This window comes from Antechinus flavipes, chromosome 3, assembly GCF_016432865.1.
Source record: "Antechinus flavipes isolate AdamAnt ecotype Samford, QLD, Australia chromosome 3, AdamAnt_v2, whole genome shotgun sequence".
NCBI lineage: Eukaryota > Metazoa > Chordata > Mammalia > Dasyuromorphia > Dasyuridae > Antechinus > Antechinus flavipes.
The window spans coordinates 502,391,871-502,417,162 of NC_067400.1; the positions used below are offsets into that span (position 1 = coordinate 502,391,871).

Consider the following 25,292-nt stretch of genomic DNA (forward strand, 5'->3'; position numbering starts at 1 on the left):
GACACTTTATTATATAGATAATTGCAAAAATTCTCCTACTAATAAATAGTCTGTGCAGTATCTAAAATGAAGTGATTAAAATAGATGAGTTATGAAATAAAGTTTTCTTTAATACATTTCATACATATTTGACAAAAAAAGCCAAAAATTCCTAAAGTAGTTTTCTTTTTTGGTTTATATTTAAATAATGACTCTAGAAATCATCAGAAAAAAGAAATGTTCACTACTTTAAAAAAATTATTAATTTCTAATTTAAACATTTGAAAGTTTCCTTTAAAAAAAAAAAAGAAAGAAAAAAATTCCATGGCAACAAATATTTCATACTAAATCTGATGAAAAAAATTAACTCTTGAACAAACCACGACTTTTGCTCCCATGAAAAAGTCTTGTATTAAAATTACCATCTGCTTTTTCCTTCTTCCTTCCTTGGATTCTGATGGTACTCCAGGTGTATTCACAGGCCACACCCTTCCAGAATGATCTGTTCTGACAAGGACTACCTCTTGTTCTTCCTGCAAGCTTTCACTCTGTTATTAGATATAGAAATAAGTTAAAAAAAAAAATATAGGACTGAGAATTTTCTGTTCTTAAAAAAAAATAAGATTAAGGCTCTGTGTAAATTTTGTGGATTTTCTTAAGCCTCACAACATGCAACTAAAATTTCAAAATGGCAATGAAAGTAGGTACCTTGTCTTTTATCTTAATATAAATACAAAATAGGTAGGTGGAAGAGAAAGGAAATATAAACTTCAATGTAACATAAAAATACATGCACTGAAATAAAAAGTCTGAAAAATTTTATTTATACTTTAATCATTTACCAATATAAAGCACTTACCAGACACTGTATATGAATTTTCATTACTCTTCTCTGAAACTAATATTTTTGCAAATACTTTTTATTTTTAAAATCAAACTAAAGGAAAAATGGCATCAAAGATCAAAACTGAAAAACTCTGATGATGATCCAAGTAAATTGTCAACACAGAATTATGTAGAAAACAATAGTAAATAAACTACACTTCTGGCTCTCCTCCTCTACTCACTCTCTGGTCTCTTCTAGGTTCCTTAATAGATATTTCCTCAAGTTCTATAGTAAACTCTCTTTTCCTTTCCTATTACATTCTCTTAGCAAACTCATTCATGTCCATGTTTTAATCACCTGTGAATGACTTTCAGATTTACATTTCCAGCTCTTATTTCTCTCCCAAATTATAGGTTATTATCTCTAACAAGCAACATGACATTCCCAAGTATATTTCTAGTCACTTCAAATTCAACTTATACATAAATTAAACTCACTATCTTTTCTCAAAAACCAGCTCCTTCTCTACTTACTTCCCCATTTTTATTAATGGCAGCACCATTTTCTACAATTGCCTATGTTATGTCTTTAACTTATTTTTATTTTATCTTCCTAACTTCTCCAACAATACAATTCCAATTTTACAATGTCAATTGCCCTATCTTCTTAATTCTCAGCATCATTGCTTTAGACAAATTTTCATTGTCTCCCAACTACACTATTCCAACAGCCTCTTAACATGTTTTCCTGCCTCACTATTTTTCTTCCTTCAATTCATCCTTCCAACTTCTATGAGGCAAAAGCAACAAATGACTGCTTTTGATTATATCATTCCTCTACTGAAAAATCTTTCCTGGTGACTTCTTACTACCTAGCAAGGAAAATCCAAAATGTTAATCTGGCATTCAAAAATCTCTTCAATTTGCTTTCATGTACCTTTCTAGCATTATCTTCTCCTCTAAAAGTACTGTACAGTCCAACTACAGTGGCCAAAATACCCTAAACTTCTCACCTCCACATTTTATTACTGTTGCTATGCCTATATAAGATATGCCTCTATGCCTAAAATGTGTTATTTCTTCTACTACTTGTTGGTTTTTTAAAACCTAACTGAAATACAACATTCTATTTTCATTCTTCCTGATGCTAATCACCTTTCCTAGAGAACTCATATTGGTACTTTATTCTGAATCTTTCTAATTCACTTGTATTATTAAGTATTACAGACAGATAAATAGATACAGATTTGCATGTCATCCCTTGACTCAAGTGTAGGTTTCATGAGAGCAAGATCATTCTTTAAAAAATTTTGTAGTCTTTTCAAAATACTTAAAAACATAATTTTTCAACTAGACCACCCTCTCAAAAAAAAAAAAATGTGGTTTACATGAAACTGAGAAATATTCACCCCAACAAAATCAATACAACTAAATTAAAGGAAATATAACCAGAGAGTGGAGGTGGAGAGCAGGGGCAGTATGAAAGTTTTCATCAATTTTCTCTAATGGAGTTCTAAAGTACTCCAAGATATAGAAAAAAACAATAAAAATATATAACAATAACATTCATATGAAATATCACTTCAATCATAAAAGAAATTCAAATAAAAACAACCTAGATTTTATCTCATACTAACAAATTGGCATGACAAAAGCTGGAAAATTAATGTTAGAGCAATTATGGGAGGATAAGCGCACTAATGTTCTGTTGGTGGAGCTATAAACTTATCCAGTTATTCTTTAAATAAATATGAATTTAGCAAAGAAAGTAATTTAAAATGTTTATACCATTTCAGCAAGAGCTGCCATAGCTAGGTATAGATAGATAGATAGATAGATAGATAGAAAGAAAAGTCCAAAATTCACCCAAATATTTTTGCATGTACCTTTTATGGTAACAAAGAACTAGAAACAACTATATGGCCACAATAATATTAAGCATTTACAAAGCCCTTTGTTGTTCATTCATTTCAGTCATGTCCAGCTCTTCATTGACCTCATTACAGTTCTGTCACTGAACCAAAAGAGCTTTCTAGGTAACAAATAAAGGCTGAGTCAAACAACAGTTTAATCTTGCTCAAACACAAATCCAGATCAGGTACTTGCAGATCTTAGATCAAGAGGGCCAGCAATCAGTCTTTGCTCTGGATTAAATCACTCAGAGCAATGAAAGCTTACAAGTTAATTCCCAGTTTGGTTCTGAGAGCCTAAAATGATACAATACCAATATCCTAAAAAACAAAAAGCAACAGAACCAATCCAGACATTCCTTGCAGAAGTGTGGTACAAACAAGCAAAATCAAATCTAGTCAGGAAGTATTCTGGAAGAATGTGCAAACAAAAGAAATATTCCACAATAAAGAGCGAGGTCACTGAAATGTCCAAAACATTTTAAGCATAGATTCCACATGGGGCATGAACTCCAAGGAGGCCAAAAATATTAAGTCCAAATTGGGGGCAGCTAGGTGGAGCAGTGTATAGAGCACCAGCCCTGAAGTCAGGAGGACGGGAGTTCAAATGTGACCTCACTTAATACTTCCGGTGTAATCCTGGGCAAGTCACTTAACCCCAATTGCCTCAGCAAAAAAAAAAAAAGAAACGTCCAAATTAATACCCAAAATGTTTATGAAAGTGCTTTTTGTGTAACACAGAATTGGAAACAAAGTACATGTAACTAATTATGGAACAAAATATACCAAATAAAATTAATGAAATATTACTGTTCAATTAAAAAGTGATGAACATAAAAACTGTAGTAATACATGAAACAAAGGAAGACATACAAAAGTGAAAGAAACAGAACCTGGAAAACAAGCATTGGAGGGGCCAGCAGTGAGAGAAGATGACAGTTTTCTTCAAGCATCTCCAGGAGTGTCATGTAAAAGTGAGCATGTTAGCAAAGAGCAGTTTTAAGGTCTACATTGAAAGACAAGGTAATTTTTTTTTTTTTGGGGGGGGGGGGGAATCATTTATCTCTTTTTCTTCTTTTTTTTTTTTTTGCTGAGGCAATTGGGGTTAAATGACTTGCTCAGAGTCACACAGCTAGGAAGTGTTAAGTGTCTGAGGTCAAATTTGAACTCAGGTCCTGTTGATTTCAGGGCTTGTGTTCTATCCACTGCGCCACCTAGCTGCCCTTCATTTATCTCTTTCAAAAAAAATTTCTGTTACTAAGTTTTGTCAAGAATATTAACCACAGAATTAGGAAAACCTGGATTCAAATCCCACTTCTAGTCAAGTAGCTTATGCCTGTACCTTTGCAGATCATTTCTTTAAGAACAAGCTGATCCTTTACAATTTTGCAATATTCATTTTTTATTATTTTAAAGTGATTGTTATTCTTATCTACATTATTGTGGTCATTGTGTATGTTGTTTTCTTAGCTTGGCTTGCTTCATTCTTCACCTCTTCATTTAAATCTTTCCATGTTTCTGAATTCATCATTTCTTACAATACAGTAATCTTCTATGTACTATAATATGTTTTGCCATTTTCCCAACTAAGTGTCTACCTTGTTTCCAAAACTTTTGTTTTCACAAAAAGTACTGCTATAAATATAAATAAATAAAACCTTATATTATGGTGTATATAATACCTTAATTTTTGTCAATGATCTCTTTAGAGTATATGCTTACCAAGAAAATCTTCATCAAAAGGATGTTCTAGCCACTTTATTTGCAAAATTCCAAATTGCTTTCCAGCATAGTTTTATTAATTTACAATTCTATTAATAAAGTACATCTTTGCACATCCTCTTCAACAATACCTACTCCTGTTTTTTTGTACCTTTATCAATTTGATGAGAAGTAAAACCACAGCGTTGTTCAGATTTGCATTTCTCTTATTAGTAATAATTGAGAACATTATTTCAAATAATTGTTAACAGTTTACAACTCTTCACTGATTTTTAAAAAGCATTTTACTAAACAGAAAAAATGTAGTTATGGACATTCTGTAATAAAATAAGGTGTCTCCCATGAAAATATTTCAATTACTTAGCACTAAAGCAGATGTAACTACATCTGACAGTTATGTTTTTAATCAAAGATCCACCAAATAGTGATGTACAGCGAGGTATACAACAGGGAGATAGATGTATTCTTCTCTATGGTAATCATCAATGTCATCAAACTGCTTAGGCTTTCACTCAGAATTCAAAGATTTCATACTGATTGTGAGTTCTCTAAATGTTCTGATTCCTAGATGATACTATTATGTCTTAGAAACAGAGATTAATGAGCTGGAAGGGACCTTAGAGAACATATGGGCCAACCTTTACCTTTGCAAAGAAGAAATCTGGATGTAGAATTGTAACAACTGATAAATGTGGTTAATGTATTGGTTGGCTTTGGTGAACTGCATTTTTCCCTTTTTAAAAAACCTGTTTTGGGGGCAGCCAGGTGGCACAGTGGATAGAGCATAGCCCTGAAGTCAGGAAGATCTGAGTTCAAATCTGGACTCAGACACTTAACATTTCCTAGCTGTGTGACTTTGGGCAAGTCACTTAACCCCAATTGCCTCAGCCAAAAAAAAAAGAAAAAAGAAAAGGAAAAAAAACCTTTTTTGGAAGGGACGGTTCATTGCCATACAAGGAGGAACTGAATATGATGTAAAAATAAAAGGCAACATTTTTAAAGGACAAAAAAGTAGCGGGAGGTTAGTTAATAAGTTCCTCAATATTGAAATTCTTCAGGCCAAAGTTAAATAACAACTTGTCAGGCTGCAAAGAATTATCTTGCTCAATTCAATACAAATTATTAAGTGTCTACCATGTAATCCATGTAATCTAAAGTCCTCCAAAGCTCTGAAACACTTAATCAGAATAGAACTAGTGAAACTTCACTTGAAGTATTACTTCTCCATTCATTTTGACAATGAATTATTAATAAAGTGTCTTTGAGAGAGGATCCATCAAAACCAGTCTCTCTCTTTAATATAAATAGTTATGTACTAGGCCAATTTTCCCCAATTTTTTCTTTAAATGTCTAAAAATTTGGAATCAAGTTTTCTTATCTAAATAATAGTAACTCTCTTCACCAAAATCTATAATGTTAAACCACAGGAAAAATAAATTAATTAAACAGGATTTATTTTTAATAGAGTTGACTTCACCCAGTTCTCCACAATCTTTTAGATGCCTGTAAACTTAATCTCTGGTAATATGGTCTAAAATAGTCTCATAAAAGAAGTCAACTTCATCAAACTAATATCTCAATAAATGAATTTATTAAGTAACTTTAAGTCATTTATCAGTATGAAAATACCCTATCACCTAATTTGTTAATAAATGTTCATTGAGTAACTATTATTAAAATATTATCCATTGAAAACTTAGTGCCATCCTCCAAATGTAGCTGATAAGCAAAATGAAGTCACAAAGGATTTTTTTTACCTTCATCTCAGATTTTCTTGTTGATTCTTGTATTCTTATTTCTTTTAATTTGCGTGCTTTGTCAAGCTGTGCTTTAAGTTGTACTGCTAAGTCCTTTAAAAATAAAAATAAGGGTTTTTATTGCATTTTTATGACCTGCTATCTCAAACACAATTGTATCATAATTATCTGCAAGGGACAGTTTTACTTTGAATTCTGATTAAATTATTAAAATATGTGCACTTGGAAAAATCAAATTGACCTTATGGATGAGATCATTTTGTAATTCCTTAAACATAATTTCAAATGCTATTAGGTTAAAGGTTATTAGAATCATCTAAGTTCATCATAATATTTAAATCATTTTCTACTTTACTAACTACACAAGATTCAGATCAAAGTCTAGAATATAGTTTTTTCTTTGTTAGCTAAGGAGTTTTATACAAAAAGACATATAAAGCAAGAAAGCATAAAGCAAAAAAAAAATTAACAAATTTATGTGACAATAGAAAAAATGCTCCTTCCTACAGTGGTTCAATGAACAAAGACATATTTTTTTTTAATGGACTGCCTTTTCAACAGCAACTATTCAGCAGAAGTTGAACAACTTCAACTAATGTTAGCAAACTCAATTCTATTGGTTCTCTTTTTCTTGCAAATTCTTCAATTCTGTTCCAAAGTCCAAAATGACCAACAATAAAGCATAAAGTAAATATATAGCATACAAAATACATTTTTTCTTTGGCATAAGAGAACAATACTAGAAATCATTTCTGAACACTTGTAGTATGATGTTATGAAGATGCGTACTTTATATGTAATCTCAAAGTACTTTCCATTTAGTTTTTAAAGGCTTTTTGCATACTCATATTTCAATTATCAGTGAAGCTATACAATGGACAAACCTTTCCAAATTAAGTAAGGCCATTCTACTAACCTGTTTTTCGGATACTATATCTTGAAGGTAGGAGATGGGAAAGCAAAAGGGACAATTATAGGTGTGTTTGAGTTTTTTTACAGTATCAAAATAAAATTTATTGATTAAAAAAGCAAGATGACAAGAAATTAAAATCAAACAGGACTGCAATGTTCCCTGGGACCTTAAAAAGGTAAAGCTCTGTCAAAGATATTTCATTCATGAATCATTTAAGAGGTGAGTATAGGTATTACATCAATGTTTATTCAATAAATGGCCATTTCAATACTGAGGGACTACAAACACACACACACACACACACACACACACACACACACTAGAATAATAATTTAAATGCTACCTAAAATGGCTTCCTAAAAGTACCTTTCTGTACTTTAAAAGCAACTTAAAACTTTCATAAAAATCACAAGCTTTGTTCAGGACTTTTGAGAACATATTCGTGAACTTCTTTGGGCCTCAATGTCTTCATCTGTAAAAAGAAGGGGCTGAAAATTAGATAATCTACAAAGTTCCTGTATGGTTTAAGAGCTTCATGATTGCAAGGGATAATGTTGTGTAAAAATTATCCTGGCATGGATTCTGTCAATACAAAGTTATTATTAAATAAAATTAAATTAAAAAAAAAAAGAGCTTCAATAAAAGTAATATAATTACCAGTACTCTCTAGGAGAGCAACCAATAAGACTCTCACCATTTTCCCCATTAATTCTGCCTTGATTATTTTGGCTCCAAGTTTATTCATCTCATCTTCACTTAGAAGGTGATTAGCTCCATCTTCTGAATTATTTCTGATCGAAAAAAGTATCAAGTCAAAAAGAAATATTATTTTTAAAATCTTATGCAAAATTTAATTAATAATCAATATTATTAGACATGTGTAGGATATCAGCAAAAAAACACAAAAACCTAATAATGAATAGTCAAGTTCCAGATGTTTGGGAGGGTTCATAACTGTACTCTCCAAATTGTACTGTGGCTTTGATACACGCTAGATACAAAGAAAATTCAGGAAACAACTAAAAAACTTCATGCTATTTTTGATGGCTTCAAAAAGTATTTGACATTACACATAAGAGTTAAGTTCTGATAACTACATAAGTCATGCAACCTCCCCAAGTTCACCAATATTTTTAATATTGCTTGGATAGCTAGCTACTCACAAAGGGTTATTTTGTCCTAATCCATTTCCTAATAACAGGAAGTAAAGCAGTTACCTAACTTACATTGCACTATTAAACCTATCTATCCATCCGTGCTAAAACTGTTTAAGAAAGGACTTATAAAGAATCAAAATATAATTCGTGATACTTGGATAACTCTATAAGTTTCAAAAAACTAATATAATTCAAAGTTCTTAGAAACTTTTCAGCAAGAATACTCATAATTTTAGTCTAAAAAAGAAAATGTATTAATCATAAATCCCTATTTAAAGACTTCACATTAAGTACTTTAACATATTCCATGGTAAGATAAGCATCACATTTCAAATCTGCCACATTCCCTGCACCTCAGCATTCTCTCCAATTATGACACCAAAGTATTAAAGGTAATATGGTTATCATCTTTGATATCAACATCAAATATAAAAATATAATTCAAATAATCTCTTCTCTGAATTCCTAGGCTTATATCTGTTAAGGCACTTACCAATTTTACATCTATTATAGTTGTTTGTGCCTATTGAAAACAAAAGCTTTTTATATTTATGGAAGGCAAAAGGGATTTTGATTCTGTGGTTCAAGGATATAGATGTCATCTCTACTTAAAATTGGAAATTCCTAAAAGGCAGGAACTAAATCCCATAGTGCCTAGCCCAGAACTTCAAATGCAACACACAGAATAAGTTTACTAAAGAGTATTCCTTATTTGAGGCAGCTAGATAATACAGTAGAGAATTCTCAACCTAAAAAAAGGAAGACCTCAGTTGAAATACAGTTTTGAATACTTATTCATCCTCTGTTTTTAAAGAAGACCAATGACATCATGGGATGATGTTTTTGACTTGCTAATACAATGGATTTAAATAAGGAAGAATTGCACAGTGGTCTCTTCCAGTCATCCAAGTGAAATGACAAGACAAAAACATGGCTGGTGGATGGAATGGATGACCCTGGCATCTTTGATGGCTGACCAAACTCTGCGTACTCCACATACTTGTTTCAGTCTACTTCTTGGCTATGGGGACAAACTGTTCTCACTTGCTCATTCCACAAGGAAGTTTTCACATACTTTGGGTAGACATCCCCCTAATTTGTCAAAAGCTTTGAGGCTGGTCAGTTATCCATCTTAACTTGATTTAGCTCATTTGCTGAGATAGCTTGCCAGCATGTGGCCACTATGCATGTTACAACTTCTAGGAGCTACAGATGAGAGTTGCATGAAGATTAACACCAAAAGGTGTATGGAGTGCTCAGGGAGGACTAACATCTCTGGTGTGAAGATTCAGACACTTACTAGTGGCAAGGCTCTGAGAAAATCACTTAACCTCTGTTTGTCTTTCCTCAACTGGAATAGCATTAGCACTTACTTTTCAGGGTTAATGTGAATCAAATGAGATATCTGTAAAGCACATAGCATAGTAGCTGGTTCATAGTAGGTACTATATAATAAATGCTTATTCTCGATCCTTCTCCCCCTTCGATATTTCATTTTTTCTGTAAATTCTATAAAATTGATTTCTCCTACTATAAATCTGTGGCACAAAACCTCAGTTGAAGTTTGAAATAATCCTATTCTAATTTATCACCCCACTGTTACACCTCATTGTTCAGGAGAAAATCCAAATCCTTTCTTTTTTCCTTTAAATTCCCAACCATATTTGTACATACCACATTTATAAAAGAAAACTGAACCCTTCTACATCACTGAAATTCCAGCCACCCAAAGGAAAAATCTTCAAATCTTATGTACTTCAGTGTTCAAAATTCCCCTGAATTATGAGCCATGTTCTCCTGCTTCCATTTATTTAGTCACTCCTCTAGACAAAGCAAATCCTTCTATATTCATTTATTCATCAATATTTCATTGTCCTAGCTGATTCTATCACCTAAATACAACTAAACAGTACTTAAAAATATATTCAATGAAACAAATTCAGGAAGAACTTATTTTTTTCATATTTCTTTAGTTTATATTCTGAAAAGCAATAAAATGAAAAGTAGAGATGTTGCATTAGTACTATTACTTTTTACATGCCTCTGCAGATGAGACTGCCTGCATCCTTATCTGCATTGTTTTGGCTGAAAATGTTGTATTGGGCTTGCTGTCAAAAAAGCCAAAAATTTTGGCTTTCCAAAAACAAGCTATTATTCAATTCCCAATCTCTTTCCAATTCTATTAATTCCCCAAATATTTGCATTGAAACTTTCTTTTACATTCTTTGTAAATTATTATTATCAGCATTTGTTAAGTAGTTATTTATATATATATATCCTACACTATGTATGCATGATGAATCAATACAGATTATATATGCCTGTTGCAGATACTGCCTTTTAAATTCTACTCTTTCCCCATGCACATGAGGAACTCTGCTTCATTCATGTTTTTTCTTTCGAATCTCTTATAGATCTTTTCTTTGCTTTCTATTCCTCAGGCTATTTGATCTATCCCAGGTTCCTTTCCAAATACATTTAATTCTCCTCAATTAATATGCACCAACCAAATGTACATATGAAGAACTAGGGAGAAATGTAGTAGATGAAGAACTGTTTCTCTGGTATTCCTACAAAACCTCTTCCTTTGGTCTTTTAAGGGCTAACTACCTCACTCAGTCACAGCAAACTACCTAACTCAGCAGTGCCAAGGATGTTATTTGCTACTGAATGGCCCAGTGACTTGATGGATTATCACGAGTAGAGGAGAAAGAAGAAATAACTGTCACCAAACTTAGCATCTCTTCCCATCTTTGTGCATTTTGAGAGTTTAAATAAGCAGCATGTTTATTGTTATTGTTCATTCTATCCATTTCATATGTGTCCTTACATATATGAAAAGTAATTAAGCATTTCAAAACAGAATGTAAATGATTTGAGGCTCAGTAAGACTCAACAACTTGCCCATGGTGAACCAGGCAATATCAGAGCTAGGATATAAACTCACCAAGTGACTCTATATTCAGAGTCCTTTCCATTATACTACTTTGTCTCAAAAAGGATCTTTCAATGCTGCAGGCTGATAATTTCCAGTATCTGCTTTTTTCATATTCATAGAAAATACAACATGATACTACTTAATTGCTAAACCATATTTGCTCACAACACAGGTATAAAAAGAAACAGTTCATAGTATTTATACCTAAAAAGGACTTTTGAGATATTGTAGTCCAACTCTCTCATTTTAAAGATGGGTCAAAATTTAATAACTACAAGGTAACATAAGTGGTACATACAGCAGGAGCAAGATTAAACCTTAGGTACTTGGCTCCCAATCAACAATCTGAAACAATTGATTTAATATAACAGTATCTGAGATAAATCTTGCATTTGGATACAAAAAGTCATCTGAGCAAGTACAAGATGGGGTAGAAACAAATAAAAGACAATTATGTGAAGAAGAAAAAAAAGATCTAAAGAAAAAGATTTAAATCTAATAATAATCAGTTAACAATCAAAAAGATTGTGATAAAGCACCTTACTGTGGATCAAGCACTGAGGGAAATACTTAGAACACAAGGACAAAACCAAACAGCTCTTGATTTCAAGGAGCTTAGAGTATAGCCAGGTAATAGCCATTTACAAATGTATAATCTGAGACTAAGACATAAACAGATGTACATATGTATACAAATGCTGTCATATTAAGCTATAGCAAAAGTAATTGAAATTAATATTCCAAATTTTACTCATTTTTAAACAGACAAATATATCTGTCAATATGCAAGTTTAAATGAAAATATATGTCTTTGGAATGCCAAAGATTATAAATTATATGATAAGTAAAGCAATCTGAGCATCTCTTGTAGTATCTAGTTTTAGTATTAGCAGATATGTTATTACACTATAATTTAACAATAATTAAAGGTCAAATAAAGTGAGGCATTACAATGAGTTGTAGGTATACAATAACTGAAGAAACATATTGTTTTATATGGTTATGCCAAAGCAAAGATATCCTGTTATTCAGCATAAAAGCACTGAACAGATTCAATTTTCCTAAGCTTTTTAACAATGAACAGATGCTTAGAAGGATACATATGTCACCAAGACAACTAAAATTAAGCCAGGAAAGAAAAAAACAAACAATTATTTCTTATTTTCTAGAATAATCTTTTGTATGAATACCTATAAAACAAATCGTACTGTCCTATTAACTTCTACTATAAAATTGCTGCTTTAAAGAAAAAAAATCCTCTAAATACACAACTAGAAACTTTTAATAATGAGGGGTCCAAGTGGACCTCAGCCACACAATATTCTCAATTTGGTAACAAACAAGTAGCACTATTTCTATTGAATCTATTTTATGACATTTCTAAAGCTTTGTAATCATTTCCCAAATGGAAAATCGCCTTTTTTCTAAGGCCTCATGAGTGGCCAAGTCTTAGTTTCTTCCATGTTTTGGAAATTCTAAAGCTCTACATCCAAAAATGTTAAACGTCTCTCTTTTCTTTCCTCCTTTCTGATGACAATATAACAGTCTGCAAGTAGGTAATAATATAGTCCCTAATAAAGATTCCTTTTAAATTTAAGGTTTTCTATAATGCAAACTGAATTACTACACAATGTTATCAATTACATAAATTCTAAATTCTGTATACCAAATTTACTTAAAACATGGAATATTTTTATTTTTCTGTCATTATATAATATTCTGACACTTTATTAAAAAAACCTATTCATATCCAATATTACCTAATATCTGCCTGCACATCTTACTTATCACAGAAGCAAAAAGAAAAAGACAAATAAATTTCAGAATTCAAAATCATAGTACCCATTGGTAAAAGAAAAAATTTCAGATTTTTTTGAAAAACTTTACAATCCACACTCATACAATATTCCACAAGTCCTCACTGTTGGGTTTTCCCATTACTAATATTCCCTCCTTCCCTTTTTCCTTGAGTTTTTCACATATTTATTATCTTCTTCATCCTAACACAATCAGTTTCAAAATATTAATCACTGTCTTCCTCATCAATTCATAAGGCTGCTTATCTTAGCAAACTTCATTTAAGAAAAGTGAACTATATACTTTCAAGTTCTATCTTTATGATTCTAGTTGCTTTTGTTAAAAAATATTTTATGTCTAGTTGAGGCTCAAGACTTAGCACTATCAGGTCCATATTCTAAATATCACTGATCCCAGTGTACTCAAGCCAAAATTACTGGAATTAAAGAAAAATGTTGCCCATCAAAGTTGTCAAGTCAACAAAAATTTATTAAGCTTGATTTTCACTAAACACTAGAAATACAAATAAAGGCAAAAAAAAAAAAAAGTTTTTACCCTCAAGGAGCTAACAATCCAATGAATTAGAAAACATATAAACACATACACACGAACCGTGTGTGTGTGTGTGTGTGTGTGTGAAAGAATATAATCCAGGATAAATTGGGAAAAAAAAAAAACCCAGAAAGGGAAGGCAATGGTATTAAAGGGGTGGGGGAAGGGGAGAAATACAGGAAAGCTTCTTATACAAGATTCTATTTTTAAAAATCATCCAGTTTAATAAAATGAATTTAGAAATAAAAAATGGTTATCCTCTTTAATAATGGACAGAGAATGTTATGTGTTAGGAATCTAAACTGCTCATAGTAAGTCACTAATAAAATATTAAAGAGATTTAATTAAACATTTCAAATTAACAAACTATATGAAGGAAATTTCATTATCAAAATCCATCAAGATCCTTTTGGATCCTAATTCTATCCTTCAAAATATTAGTTATCACCTTCCCAGGAAATGACAGGAATCATTTAAATGATCACAATTTATCTTTATATCAATCCAATACTGAGCAATCTTTGGATATGGTAGTTTAATTGCTACTGATATCATCAAATTCACATTTCTCAATCTTATCTATAAGATAAGGACAATGGAAATCTTTTCCCTTTTGGCCTCCATCTAAAATTGTTATCCAGAGGTGTCAAAGACGAAATTCAAACTCACTCAGCATTCCCTAGTTCAGCCAGAATCATATTAAAATTGAGAAACATATAACAAAAAATCAAACAAAAATAGACTAAAACATACTTAATGTTACATTTTTTAAATCCATATGTATGGATTGTTATTTTTCAATCACTTTTGTCTTGCCCAACTCTTCATGACTCCATCTAGAGTTTTCTTGGCAAAGATACTGGAGTGTTTTGCCATGTCCCCGTCCCTCCTCCCCTCTTTCTCATCTCCCACCTCCCATTTCCTATCTTCCCTCTCTCTTCTCTCTCTCTTTCTCTCTCTCTCAGTTCAGTGACTTGCTCAAGGTCACACAGCTAGTTAAATGTTAAGTATCTGAGAAGATTTAAACTCAAGTCCTCTTGACTCCAGTACCAATACTCTCTTTACTGCACCACCTAGCTGCCCTCATGTCATCCTCTATATGATTTTATAGATGAAAAAACTAGGATATATAAAGTTAAGTGAGTTGTCCAGAATCACACAGCTAATAAATATCTTAGGGCAGATTTGAACTCAAGAAGAGGAGTCTTTCTGGCTCCAAACCTAGTGCTCTACTCACTGCATCATCTAGCTACCCATATATGGATTAGTGACCCCCATTTCTATTTAAGTTTGACAGTGAGGCAAATCCATTTACTTATACTTAGCAAATACCAGGGATCAAAGCAACTATGCCTTTTTTTAGGACCCATTAGAAAATTACAAGATCAGAACTGAATTTAGTTACTTGAGATCATACCAGTAATACTAGGGTTATATGATCACTGATCATTTTAACTTGATTCAACTGTACAACTTTGACATGAAACATAACCCATAAACTCAATACTGCTATCTTAATGCAGTCTATAATTATTTTATAAAATAGATTTATAACAATTGCATATTTGTATATCTTAACTGTCCTGTATACTCTAGGAAATTTAAGGATGCATACCCCATCTGTTAATAGATACTTTAAACATCCACTAAATTACTAAGTTTTATGGGATTTGAATAAAATATTAAGTAACCAAAATGAAAAACAAATCACAAAATACCCAGATAATGAAGTCTTATTTTCTTGTAGAAATTCTCTTTTCTCAGGAGGAAAGCTTGGATTTTCTTCCTGTGATTTTTCTCTCATGTTCTTTGAAATTTCTTGAATAACAGCAGTACTATTAGTGGATTTAAAGAACTTTTTATCTGAATTTTGCTTCTCTCCTCCTCTCCTTTCATGGCTCCATGACGAAATTTGATCAGTGCTTTCATCAGGTTTTAGAAAACTATGACTCAAAGAGTTCTGACCTAACAATGCTGAGGAACTAGGTGATTCAGAATCTCTGCTATGAAGTGATAATTCATCATCTTCAGAAGGTCTCAAAAATTTATGTTTGAAATGTCCAAGTAAAGAAAAATCTTGCTTTTCCCTTGAATCACAATTTTTTCTCAGGTGAAATGATTCATTTCTATCTGGTTCTAGAAATCGTGATCTATTGTCTCTCTCATCTCCTCTAGATTTATTTTTACTAGATACTTGATCACTTGTCATATTTACTTTGCTATAACTGCCACTTGAAAATTCATTACACATGTCCCTGTTGTTATCATGTTTCTCCATGTTATATTTTTTGCTTTCTTGAAAACTCTGTTCTTTATCTGAGTATCTTGTTTTTCTCCACCGTTCTTTTCCATAGTTGTCACCTTTTGATGCTGCTTTCTTAGCTTCTTCTAATCTCAACTGAAATGTCTCCATTGACTACAAAAAAAAAAAAAAAAAAAAAAAAAAAAAAAAAAAAGGAAATGTGTATTTTTAAAGTGTTTTTAAGTAAACTTTGAAATAATTTTAGCCTACTTGTCTCTAAGGTTTATATCATGAACTCATTTTATACACTAACAATTCTGAATACAAATGTTTTCACTAGCAAGTAAATTCCAGATTTAAAAGAAAGTTTCAATCAAAAGCGTTTACAGCAGACAATAAGTCTTTACAAAGGTAAATGAACTTTAGTTTAATTTCCTTCCATTTAAAAAAAAAATCCTCCTAAAAGAGATACTTACCCCATATCTCTCTGCTACAACATCCTCAAAATTTCTATTTTGTTTCTCAGCTTGTTCTTTCATTCTTTGGTAGGACTTTTTAAGCCAGCTTAATCCACCATCTTCTACCACTGAAAATAGAGAGCAAAAATAATAATAATACATTTGGTACTGTATTTTAATGTGGTTAAAATTATTACTTCTATAATCTATATAATTTTCAAATAGATAGTTTATTGAGAACACATGAACAATTATTACATCTTTATTTTTCTTTTCTAAAGAAAAATATATACATACCGCAATATACAAAATGTCAAAAGAATATTAAGAAAAGTCTTTATATTCAGCTCACTAGGTGAATTTAGCAATTTATATTGTACTATATAACAAGAATGATGATTTCTGAAAAACCTAGAAAGACTTACTTGAACTGATGCAAAGTGAAATTAGTGGAACCAGAATAATGTTGTACACAATAATAGAAATATTGTCTAATGAAGAATTATAAATGACTCAGCTACTCTCAGTAATACAATGAATGATCCAAGACAATTCCAAAGGATTCATGATCAAATATAATACCCATCCCCAGGAAAAGAACTGATATTGTCTGAATAGAGACTGAGACATGCTATCTATCTTTCTTTTTGTTTGAATCTCCCTGTATATACAAAATGACTAATATGGAAATGTTTGAGAGATTACAAATGTGTAACATATTGAAGGAGGGAAACATACAATCTGGAAATTAAAACTTTTTTTAAAAAAGTAAAACAATTGTTTTAACATGTAAATAGGGGGAAAATAAGATATTATATTTTTTAAAAATTCTTTTAAGTTTGGCTTGACTAAAGATTGCTGTATAATATCTGAAAAAAACTAAATTGGAGCCAGATTGGAAGAGCTTTAAACACCAAACAAAGGAGTTTGTATTTGATGCTATAAAGAATAAGTTGGGGCTAGATATATATATTTCTGGGAGTGGATAAATGAAATGGTATATAGAGAGAAGAGAAAAAGACCCAGGAAACAGTCCTGTGGGACAACAATTAGTGGGAACAATCTAGATCCAGCTAAGTAGACTAAAATAGAGTAGTTAGATGGTAGCAAAAGTAAAATAGAGTTATATCTCAGAATATAGAAGAGAGTAACAAAGAGAAGAAAGTGATCAACAATACCAAAGACTGCATACAGTGAAGAAGGATTAGGATAAAGAAAAGACCACTAAATTTGGCAATTAAAAGATCACTGGTAAATGGAAAGAGCAGTTTCAGTTGAATAATGAAGTCAAAAGTCAGACTCTAAAGAGTTAAGAAAGGAAAAGAGAAGAAAAGAAGTAGAGATAACTATTGTGGTTAGCCTTCTCAAGAAGTTTAGTCATAAAAGGGAAAGCTATAGGAAAAGAATTTTTGGGAATCGATGGATTAAGAGAGGATATTGTGAAGATGATGTAAACATGAGCAGATTTATATATAGCAAGGAAGCAGTGAATCGATATAGAAAGATAAAAGATAAGTAAAGAGGTGAGAAGAAGGGGATAACAAAGATTATAATCTGCCAGAGAAGAGAGGAAAAAATGGGATCACTTGGGCACATAAAGGAGTTTGCCTTCACAAGAAGGAATACCTCTTCTTTTTGATGGTTTAAAAGAGATATCAAGATTTGAAGACACTTAACTGCTGGGAGATAAGGAGGAAGGGAAATAGGTGGTGGTTGTGTTTTTTGTTTTTTTTTTTTCAGTGAAACAAAGAATAAGGTTCTCACCAGAAAACAGAGGGAAAGGGAGCCAAAGATGTGTAAAGAAGACTACATACAAGATTTAGAAAAGTCCCCATAGTGAATAACAATAGCATATGGACTGTCTTGTTGCATCAAAGACCCAATTGAGATCATGTGGCAAACATTTATTATTACCAATTATTTATTACTAATGTGCTGGCAAAATGAGCTAAGTTCATAAATGTATTAAAAAAAGTAATGTAAACAATTTACATAGAGTTAGTTTGAATCAGGGAATCATTTTTAAGAAACTTTTAATTTCAAGTTCATTTACCTCCACACTGATTTCAGAGAGAAGGGGAGACCAGAGGCTATAGACCTATGAGTTCAAAGTGTGAGAAACTCCTGATAAATAAACTCCCTCCACAAATTTCAATGCCTCCACATTTTTAGACAGTTTTATGAATTGTTATGGCAAGAAGAAGAAAACAAACCCAACAATTAAGTCTCCAACTTCAGCAATAAATTTCTATGACACACATTTCCATCATCAGATCCATAGATCCTATAAGAGTATGTGTTCCACTGACATAGCCCTAGAAAACCCAGGGTCATGAGGAGACACTGGAATAGATTTAGCAAATAACCAATATACAGATACAAATTATAGACTTTAAGTAAAAAACTATTACTTTAAAAAATTTTGCCTATATGGAAAATAAACAATCATCAAATCATTTAGTATGTAAAGTGATTTGCAAACCTTAAAGCACTATATAAATGCTAGATATTTTTCCTAATAATCATGCAAATCCATTACTAATAAACATTTTCAAACCAATTCTATCACCATAAAAGCAATATTATTTCTTATATATTAATTACATAACTTAATGATTATATACTCTATTCTCAAATAGTGTTCATCCCATAATTAGAAATAATAGTGATTATGTTTATAAGTAAGATTATCAAAATTTACCTTTAATTCTTTAATATTAGAAGAGAGTAAACAAGGGAAATGGGAGTGGGGAAACAAAGTGATTCTTAACAGTTATTACCAGTATACTAAAAACTATTTAATAATGAAGAGAAAAGAAATCACACTACAAAAAAAGCAAAAGAAATATTACTGGCCAAGATGATTTGTCAACAGCATTCTCCATTAACTACAATGTAATAAAGATTTTTACAAAGAGAATGGAAGAAAATTAGTTGTTATTTTTATTAGGATTTCAAAGAATTACTAAATTGTGATACAAAAAAACTAATTTCATATGTAGTACAAGAAATAATGCTGTATAATTAAGGATTAGTTTCCTAAGTCTTTCCAAATAATTGTTTACACATACATTTAATTATCTCTCAAATAACTAAAAGATCAAATTTATTATCTCTATGAATATGTCTTCCCCCTCTCTAATTCCAGTCCTTTATTCCCAACTGTCTCCAGTCCATCTACACTTGAATGCCCCATCAGCACTTCAAACTCAGCATATCCCCCCCAAAATAAAAAATAAGCCTCATACCACAACCATTATACCAAAAATAAAGCCCATTTCTATTGGGCTTTGGGTTCTACTGCAGAACTTTTAGTTCTGCAGGTTCAAAAAACATTAATGATATGTTTGATTTCCCATTCCCTGATCCCCACATCTAATCAATTACTAGGCTTTAATAATTCTACCTTTATAACATGTTTGGCACTTCTCTAAATAGACTCTAACATAATTCAACACTTTTATCACCTTTTGCCTGGACTACTGCAATACCTTCTTAATCAGTCTCAATACTTCCAGTCTTTCCCTTTCTTTAATCATACTCCACACACTTGGCAAAGTAATGGTCCTAAAATATATCTGACCATGAACTTTGCTACTCAAAAGCATCAATTACATTTTTTTGGCTATAGGATAAGATATAAAATCTCCACTTATCACTTAGAGTAGAAGAATTTACAATAGAACTTCCATATAACTTTGTTTTATCCTACTCTTCCCCTTCACACTCTATAATCCAGTCAAACCGATCTATTATCCATTCAACACATCATTTTAATTCTTGACTCCATGTTTTCCATAGGCTGTTCCCCATTACTGGAATGAAGTTTTTCCTCACTCATCTCACAGCATACCAAATTTCCTTGAAAACAAGATGCTACTTCATTTCTTAATCACCTCAGTTTTGAGAACTCTTGTAATTACTTCTTTTACTTTGTACTTCTTGTGAATCTATTGTATTCTACTAGAATAAGGGGAAGAACTTTCATTTTTGAGTTGGTATCAACAGAATCTAACATAAGGTCTTGCCTGTGATAGGCATGTTGGAGATAACTAGGTGGCATGATGGATGGAAGAGAGTACTTAGGAATCAGAAAGACCTGATTTCAAATCCTATCTCATACATTACAAGCTACATGACCCTATGAAAGTCATTTAATCTCTCTTAACTTGTTTCCTTAACAATAAAATGTATAAGATAGTAACAGAACCTTCTCCAAAAGGTTGTTGTGAAGATCAAATAAAATAATCTTTCTAAATCACTTTGCAAAATTTAAAGAATTACATAAACCCAACTATTGTCACAGTCAATTAGTGTTTGTTTAATTGAGTTTAACAGAATTAAATTGGTACACATATCCTAAATTAAAGGAAAATTTAACAAGAAAAATTGTTTTTGAAAATTTTTGAAATCATTATACAACTCATAAATTTTGAATTGTTGCTACAATAAGTACTATGATACATTTGTATTTCCAGCCTTTGTTTGTTCCTATTTTTCCTTAATGTTGCAGATTAATCAATATTGTATCTGCATAAAGAAAGCTCTATATACTTTTCACAAAACTTTATATTTATGACTGAAAAATACCCTTTTTTGTAATGACCGCGTATTTAAAATCAGCCGGAGTCAGGAATTCAGGTTAAGGGAAAAATCTTCAATATTTATTGAAGTGAAGAGGTGAATAAAGATTGCGATAGCAAATATAGGCAAGAAAGATTGCGATAGCAATATGGGCAGTTGCGACAGGAAGCCAACTAACAGAGAGAGATGTGAGCTGAGCAAACCGTGGCAATGGCAATCCCAAAAGTCTCTCCTTCCCCTTCCTTTTCCCCTCCCCTGCCTCCACCCACCAAAATCGTCATTTCCTATACAACACATCAGGACTTGCACAAAGAGTGGGCGGGGCCATTCTTTTTCCAAGCTTATATATTAATAGAGTATGGTCCAATTACTATTTAGCTTCATGTGCTTGGGACCTCAGTGCATCAACTCAAGCCTCAGCCCATTACACTTTTTGTTAGAAATACAAGTGTATTCTAAATATACTGGAATTTTTACTATTATTTACACCTACCACTTTTTCTTACCATTTTTATTACATCGACTCCTGCATGAATTCATGAATATCAAGAATTGTTATTCCTGGATTTGAAGGCCATTCTAGCAATATATAAGTAACTACCAAGATGTAGACTTTTTGTATATACTAAGTAAATTTCTGTTTTTTGAGATTCAAAAGGATTAACAAATGATTATCCACAGTTTGATGAATTTTTAGCCACAACAACAAGACCATTAATGCAAACAATACTCAAACCAACAAAATCAAAGAACTGCAGAACACAATACATCAATACAGTGTAACAACTCAATATACTATTTAACTTCAAACAGGTTCTCACTGTGGTTTTCTAAACTGCAGTATACAGAAGCAGGATTAAGATGATAGCATGAAAGGAACCTTTTTTTTTTCTAGTTTGTCCAGCACACTTCCTCTACAACAAATCTAGAAACTATACAAAATTGGTAAAGCTAAGTTTTTGTTGCTTTTTTTAAATTTGGTAAAATAGTTTATTTTCCCCTATCTCTTCTAAGTATAATGTCACAAAGGATTGATAGATTTCACCATTGATTCCCTATCTACGTCTAATTCTTTTATAGACTCTAGGCGTTACATTGCATCATCAAGGATAGATAGATAAATGGATAGATAGATAGATAGATAGATAGGCAGACAGACAGAGATGCAAAATAAGATTTAAGGATAAAGCTGAAGAAATTAACTAATAATTACTACTTCTGTAAATTATCAACAAAATCTAGCAGGGAGAGAAAAATTCTAATTAAAACAATTACAGTCTGCATAAAATGATTGCTCACCAAGACAGATAGAAAAATTATATGAACATAGTTGCAAAACATACAAAGACAATTATACATTTTTATTTAAATAAGTGGGAAAATATCAGTTTTTTAATGGATAGGCCAAGCCAACATGATAAAGTATTACTAACAATATTACCTAAATTAATGTATTCAATGTTGTATAAATGAAAATTCCAAAGAATTACTTCAGAGAACTAGAAAAAAATTAGAAAAATTTATCTAAAACTAATAATTACATTAATAGCTAACATTAATATAGTGTTTACTATGTGCAAAGCACTTTGAAAAATGCTTGATTATAATTATTTTATTTGATCCTCACAACAACTCTGGCATATAGATGCTATTATATCCTTGCTTTACAAATGAGGAAATTTAAGTAAACAAATACAAAATAACTTGCTCAATGTCACACCGCTTATTTAATATCTGAAGCTATTCCCTGAATTAAATTTTAATTCAGGTCTTCCTGACTCCAGATCTGGCATACATTGTATCATCAGCTTTTCCCCAAATGGTCAAGAAAATGGGGAAAAATCAATGAAAAAATTAGGAAAAAAAGTTATATCTAGCAATCTCAAACTATGCTATAAAGCTTTAATCACCAAAACAATTTGATACTAGATAAATAAATGTTGAGCAATGAAAAGAGATTAAGCACACAATATAATTGAAGCAAGTGAGCATAGTAACAAAGTTGTTGTTTTGTTTTTTAATAAACCCAAAGACCCCCAGCTAGAACAAAATGTTCTAAATTATTAATAATAAAAGACATATTAAAACAATTCTGAAATAATTCTGAGGTTTGCCTTATAGCCATCAGCTTAACTAAGAGAACAAAAAAGGAAAGTGGCAAATGCTAGAGTGACTATAGGAAAACTGGTATGTTAATGCACTATTGGTAGAACTATGAACACTTCTGGAAAGCAATTTGAAAGGGAGAAAATCCGGAACATAAAATAAAATTGAGGGTTTTTTGTTTTGTTTTGTTTTGTTTTTTTTAGTAGTTAGCGTATTTGAAAATTTCCATGGTATGTAACAACTGGGGATAAAAATCAACTTGTTATGCATGAATGCAATAAAATGTTATTGTGCTAATAACAATTAAATTATTGATTATGGAAAAGCATTATAAGACTTTGATATGAGCTAATGCAAACTGAAAAACTGTGGATAGAAGAGGGGAAGAAATATATACAATGATTATAACAATGTAAAGGGAAAGAACAATAAAATCAAAACTGAATGCTACAAAATGATCATAACCTAACTTGACCCCAAAGAAAAGATATGAAAAGACATCTTCTCTCTTCTTTGCAGAAAAGGGGGGACTACTACAAATGAAGAACACTGCATATAATAATAAGACTTTTTAGATGTTTTTGATTAGTCTCACTGATCTATTTTTTTTTAATTCTCTCAAAAATAACAGAGAAAAACTAGGAAATATGTGAGGTAAAAACAAAAATTATCAATAAAATTATGTTTTTTAAAATAAAATAATGGAATAAATAGGAAATATAGTTGTTTTAAAACAGAAGCCTCATGCTTCCCAAATATGGCTTGTTTAATTTTTTTTTTTTTTTTAAAGAAAAAGCAAGTTACAAGAAAATAAGATTCCCATTCAAGGTTCTTGTGATAATGATGACTGAGGAGGAGGAGGAGGAGAAGGTGGAACAGCTAAATGGCTCAATGGATAAGACTTCACCAAAGACTTAATTCAGGAAGACCCGATTTCAAACGTAACCTCAGAAATTCTAGCTATGTAACATTGTGCAAGTCTGTCTGTCTCCGTTTTCTCATCTGTAAAATGAGCAGGAAGGAAATGACAAACTACTTCAGTGTCTTTGCCAAGAAAACCATAAATGGAGTCATGAAGAATTGGACACAACTAATACGACTGAACAACAATAACAAAATATACCAAATATTGTGTTAAGTTCTACATATTTTATCTCATTTGATTCTCACAATATGCTATTAGTATTCTAATTTTATAATAGGAGAAATGGGGTAAACAGATGTCAAATGACTTGCTCAAGATCATACATTTACTAAATATCAACAATCCTATTTGAATTCAGAACTTCCTGATACCAGGTTCAACAATCTATCATTTGAACTACCTTGCCTCTAAAGAGCTCTACTATCCTTAGTTCAAATCATGTTTCACACAGGTGAAAAATACTCCTGTGATGGAGACTGAAAAGAATTAAAACAGAAATATGAACTCTCATCTATGATCTTCATCAAAACCAATAATCAAATAAATTATTTCAAATTCCAAAAGAAGGGTTTTGTCATCCAAAAGGTTCCAGTTAACAGATTTGGACAAAAATAATGTGGCTTTAGTGTCTCTCACTTTTACTTTAACCTATTTTCTATTTTTTAAAGAAATAGTATTTTATTCAGAAACTCCAGAAAAGAACATTTCTCCCACTGCCCTTGTAGATTCATATCATGTCATGATTACAAATATTAACTTCTAATTTACCATGCATCTCCTAATATGATGTAAGGCACCATGGATAAAAATGGGTAAAATCTATAAATGTTAATTCAATAGTAATATTATGATAATTGAAAAATTTAAATTTATAATAGTGAAACCTATAAGTATAAGTACAATATATGCTAAACATAAAATTCTCTTAATTAAAATAAAAATAAGAGAAAGCAAATAACAGAAAACTTAACAAATATACTTATTCAGATATTTTAAAACTGTAATTTTTGTTATAAAATTGAAGTTCTCAAAAAGGTAGTATATTTATGAGCTTCTTCTTCACCTGGTTCAAAACATGAAATCAACCAATAATTATTTATTAAATTCTTTTGGGCATTATAATTGGTGTTGCAGATACAAAAGACAACAAAAATACAGTTCTTGCCCCCAAAGAACTTGCATTTTTACAGAGGAAAATATAACACACACAATATAGATATATAAAAAATACATAAGATGAAGATATAAAAGTAGGGTAGAGTTAAGGGTTAAGGAACCAGTAGCTTTGATAAATAATAAATCTATAGAGACTTTAAATGCATAAAAATAAACATTAGTTAGCATATTAATGAATGAATATAACAGTTAGCAAACTAATAATAAAAAAAATATCTTAGTAACAGTTTATAGAATGCTCCAAAAAGAAC

General features: G+C 31.3%; 1 protein-coding gene across 2 annotated transcripts in view; it reads right to left on the minus strand.

Annotated features, from left to right (window-relative positions):
- CWF19L2 (CWF19 like cell cycle control factor 2) overlaps nt 1–25,292 on the minus strand; it is a 121,292-nt gene that overhangs the window by 62,656 nt on the left and 33,344 nt on the right. For both annotated transcript variants that reach the window (XM_051986920.1, XM_051986921.1), the window contains exons 7-11: nt 16,269–16,378; nt 15,269–15,966; nt 7,801–7,897; nt 6,194–6,286; nt 402–527 (exon numbers count right to left, since the gene is read on the minus strand). In XM_051986920.1, coding sequence (XP_051842880.1) covers nt 402–527; nt 6,194–6,286; nt 7,801–7,897; nt 15,269–15,966; nt 16,269–16,378 — 1,124 coding nt within the window. The remainder of the gene's footprint in view (nt 1–401; nt 528–6,193; nt 6,287–7,800; nt 7,898–15,268; nt 15,967–16,268; nt 16,379–25,292) is intronic.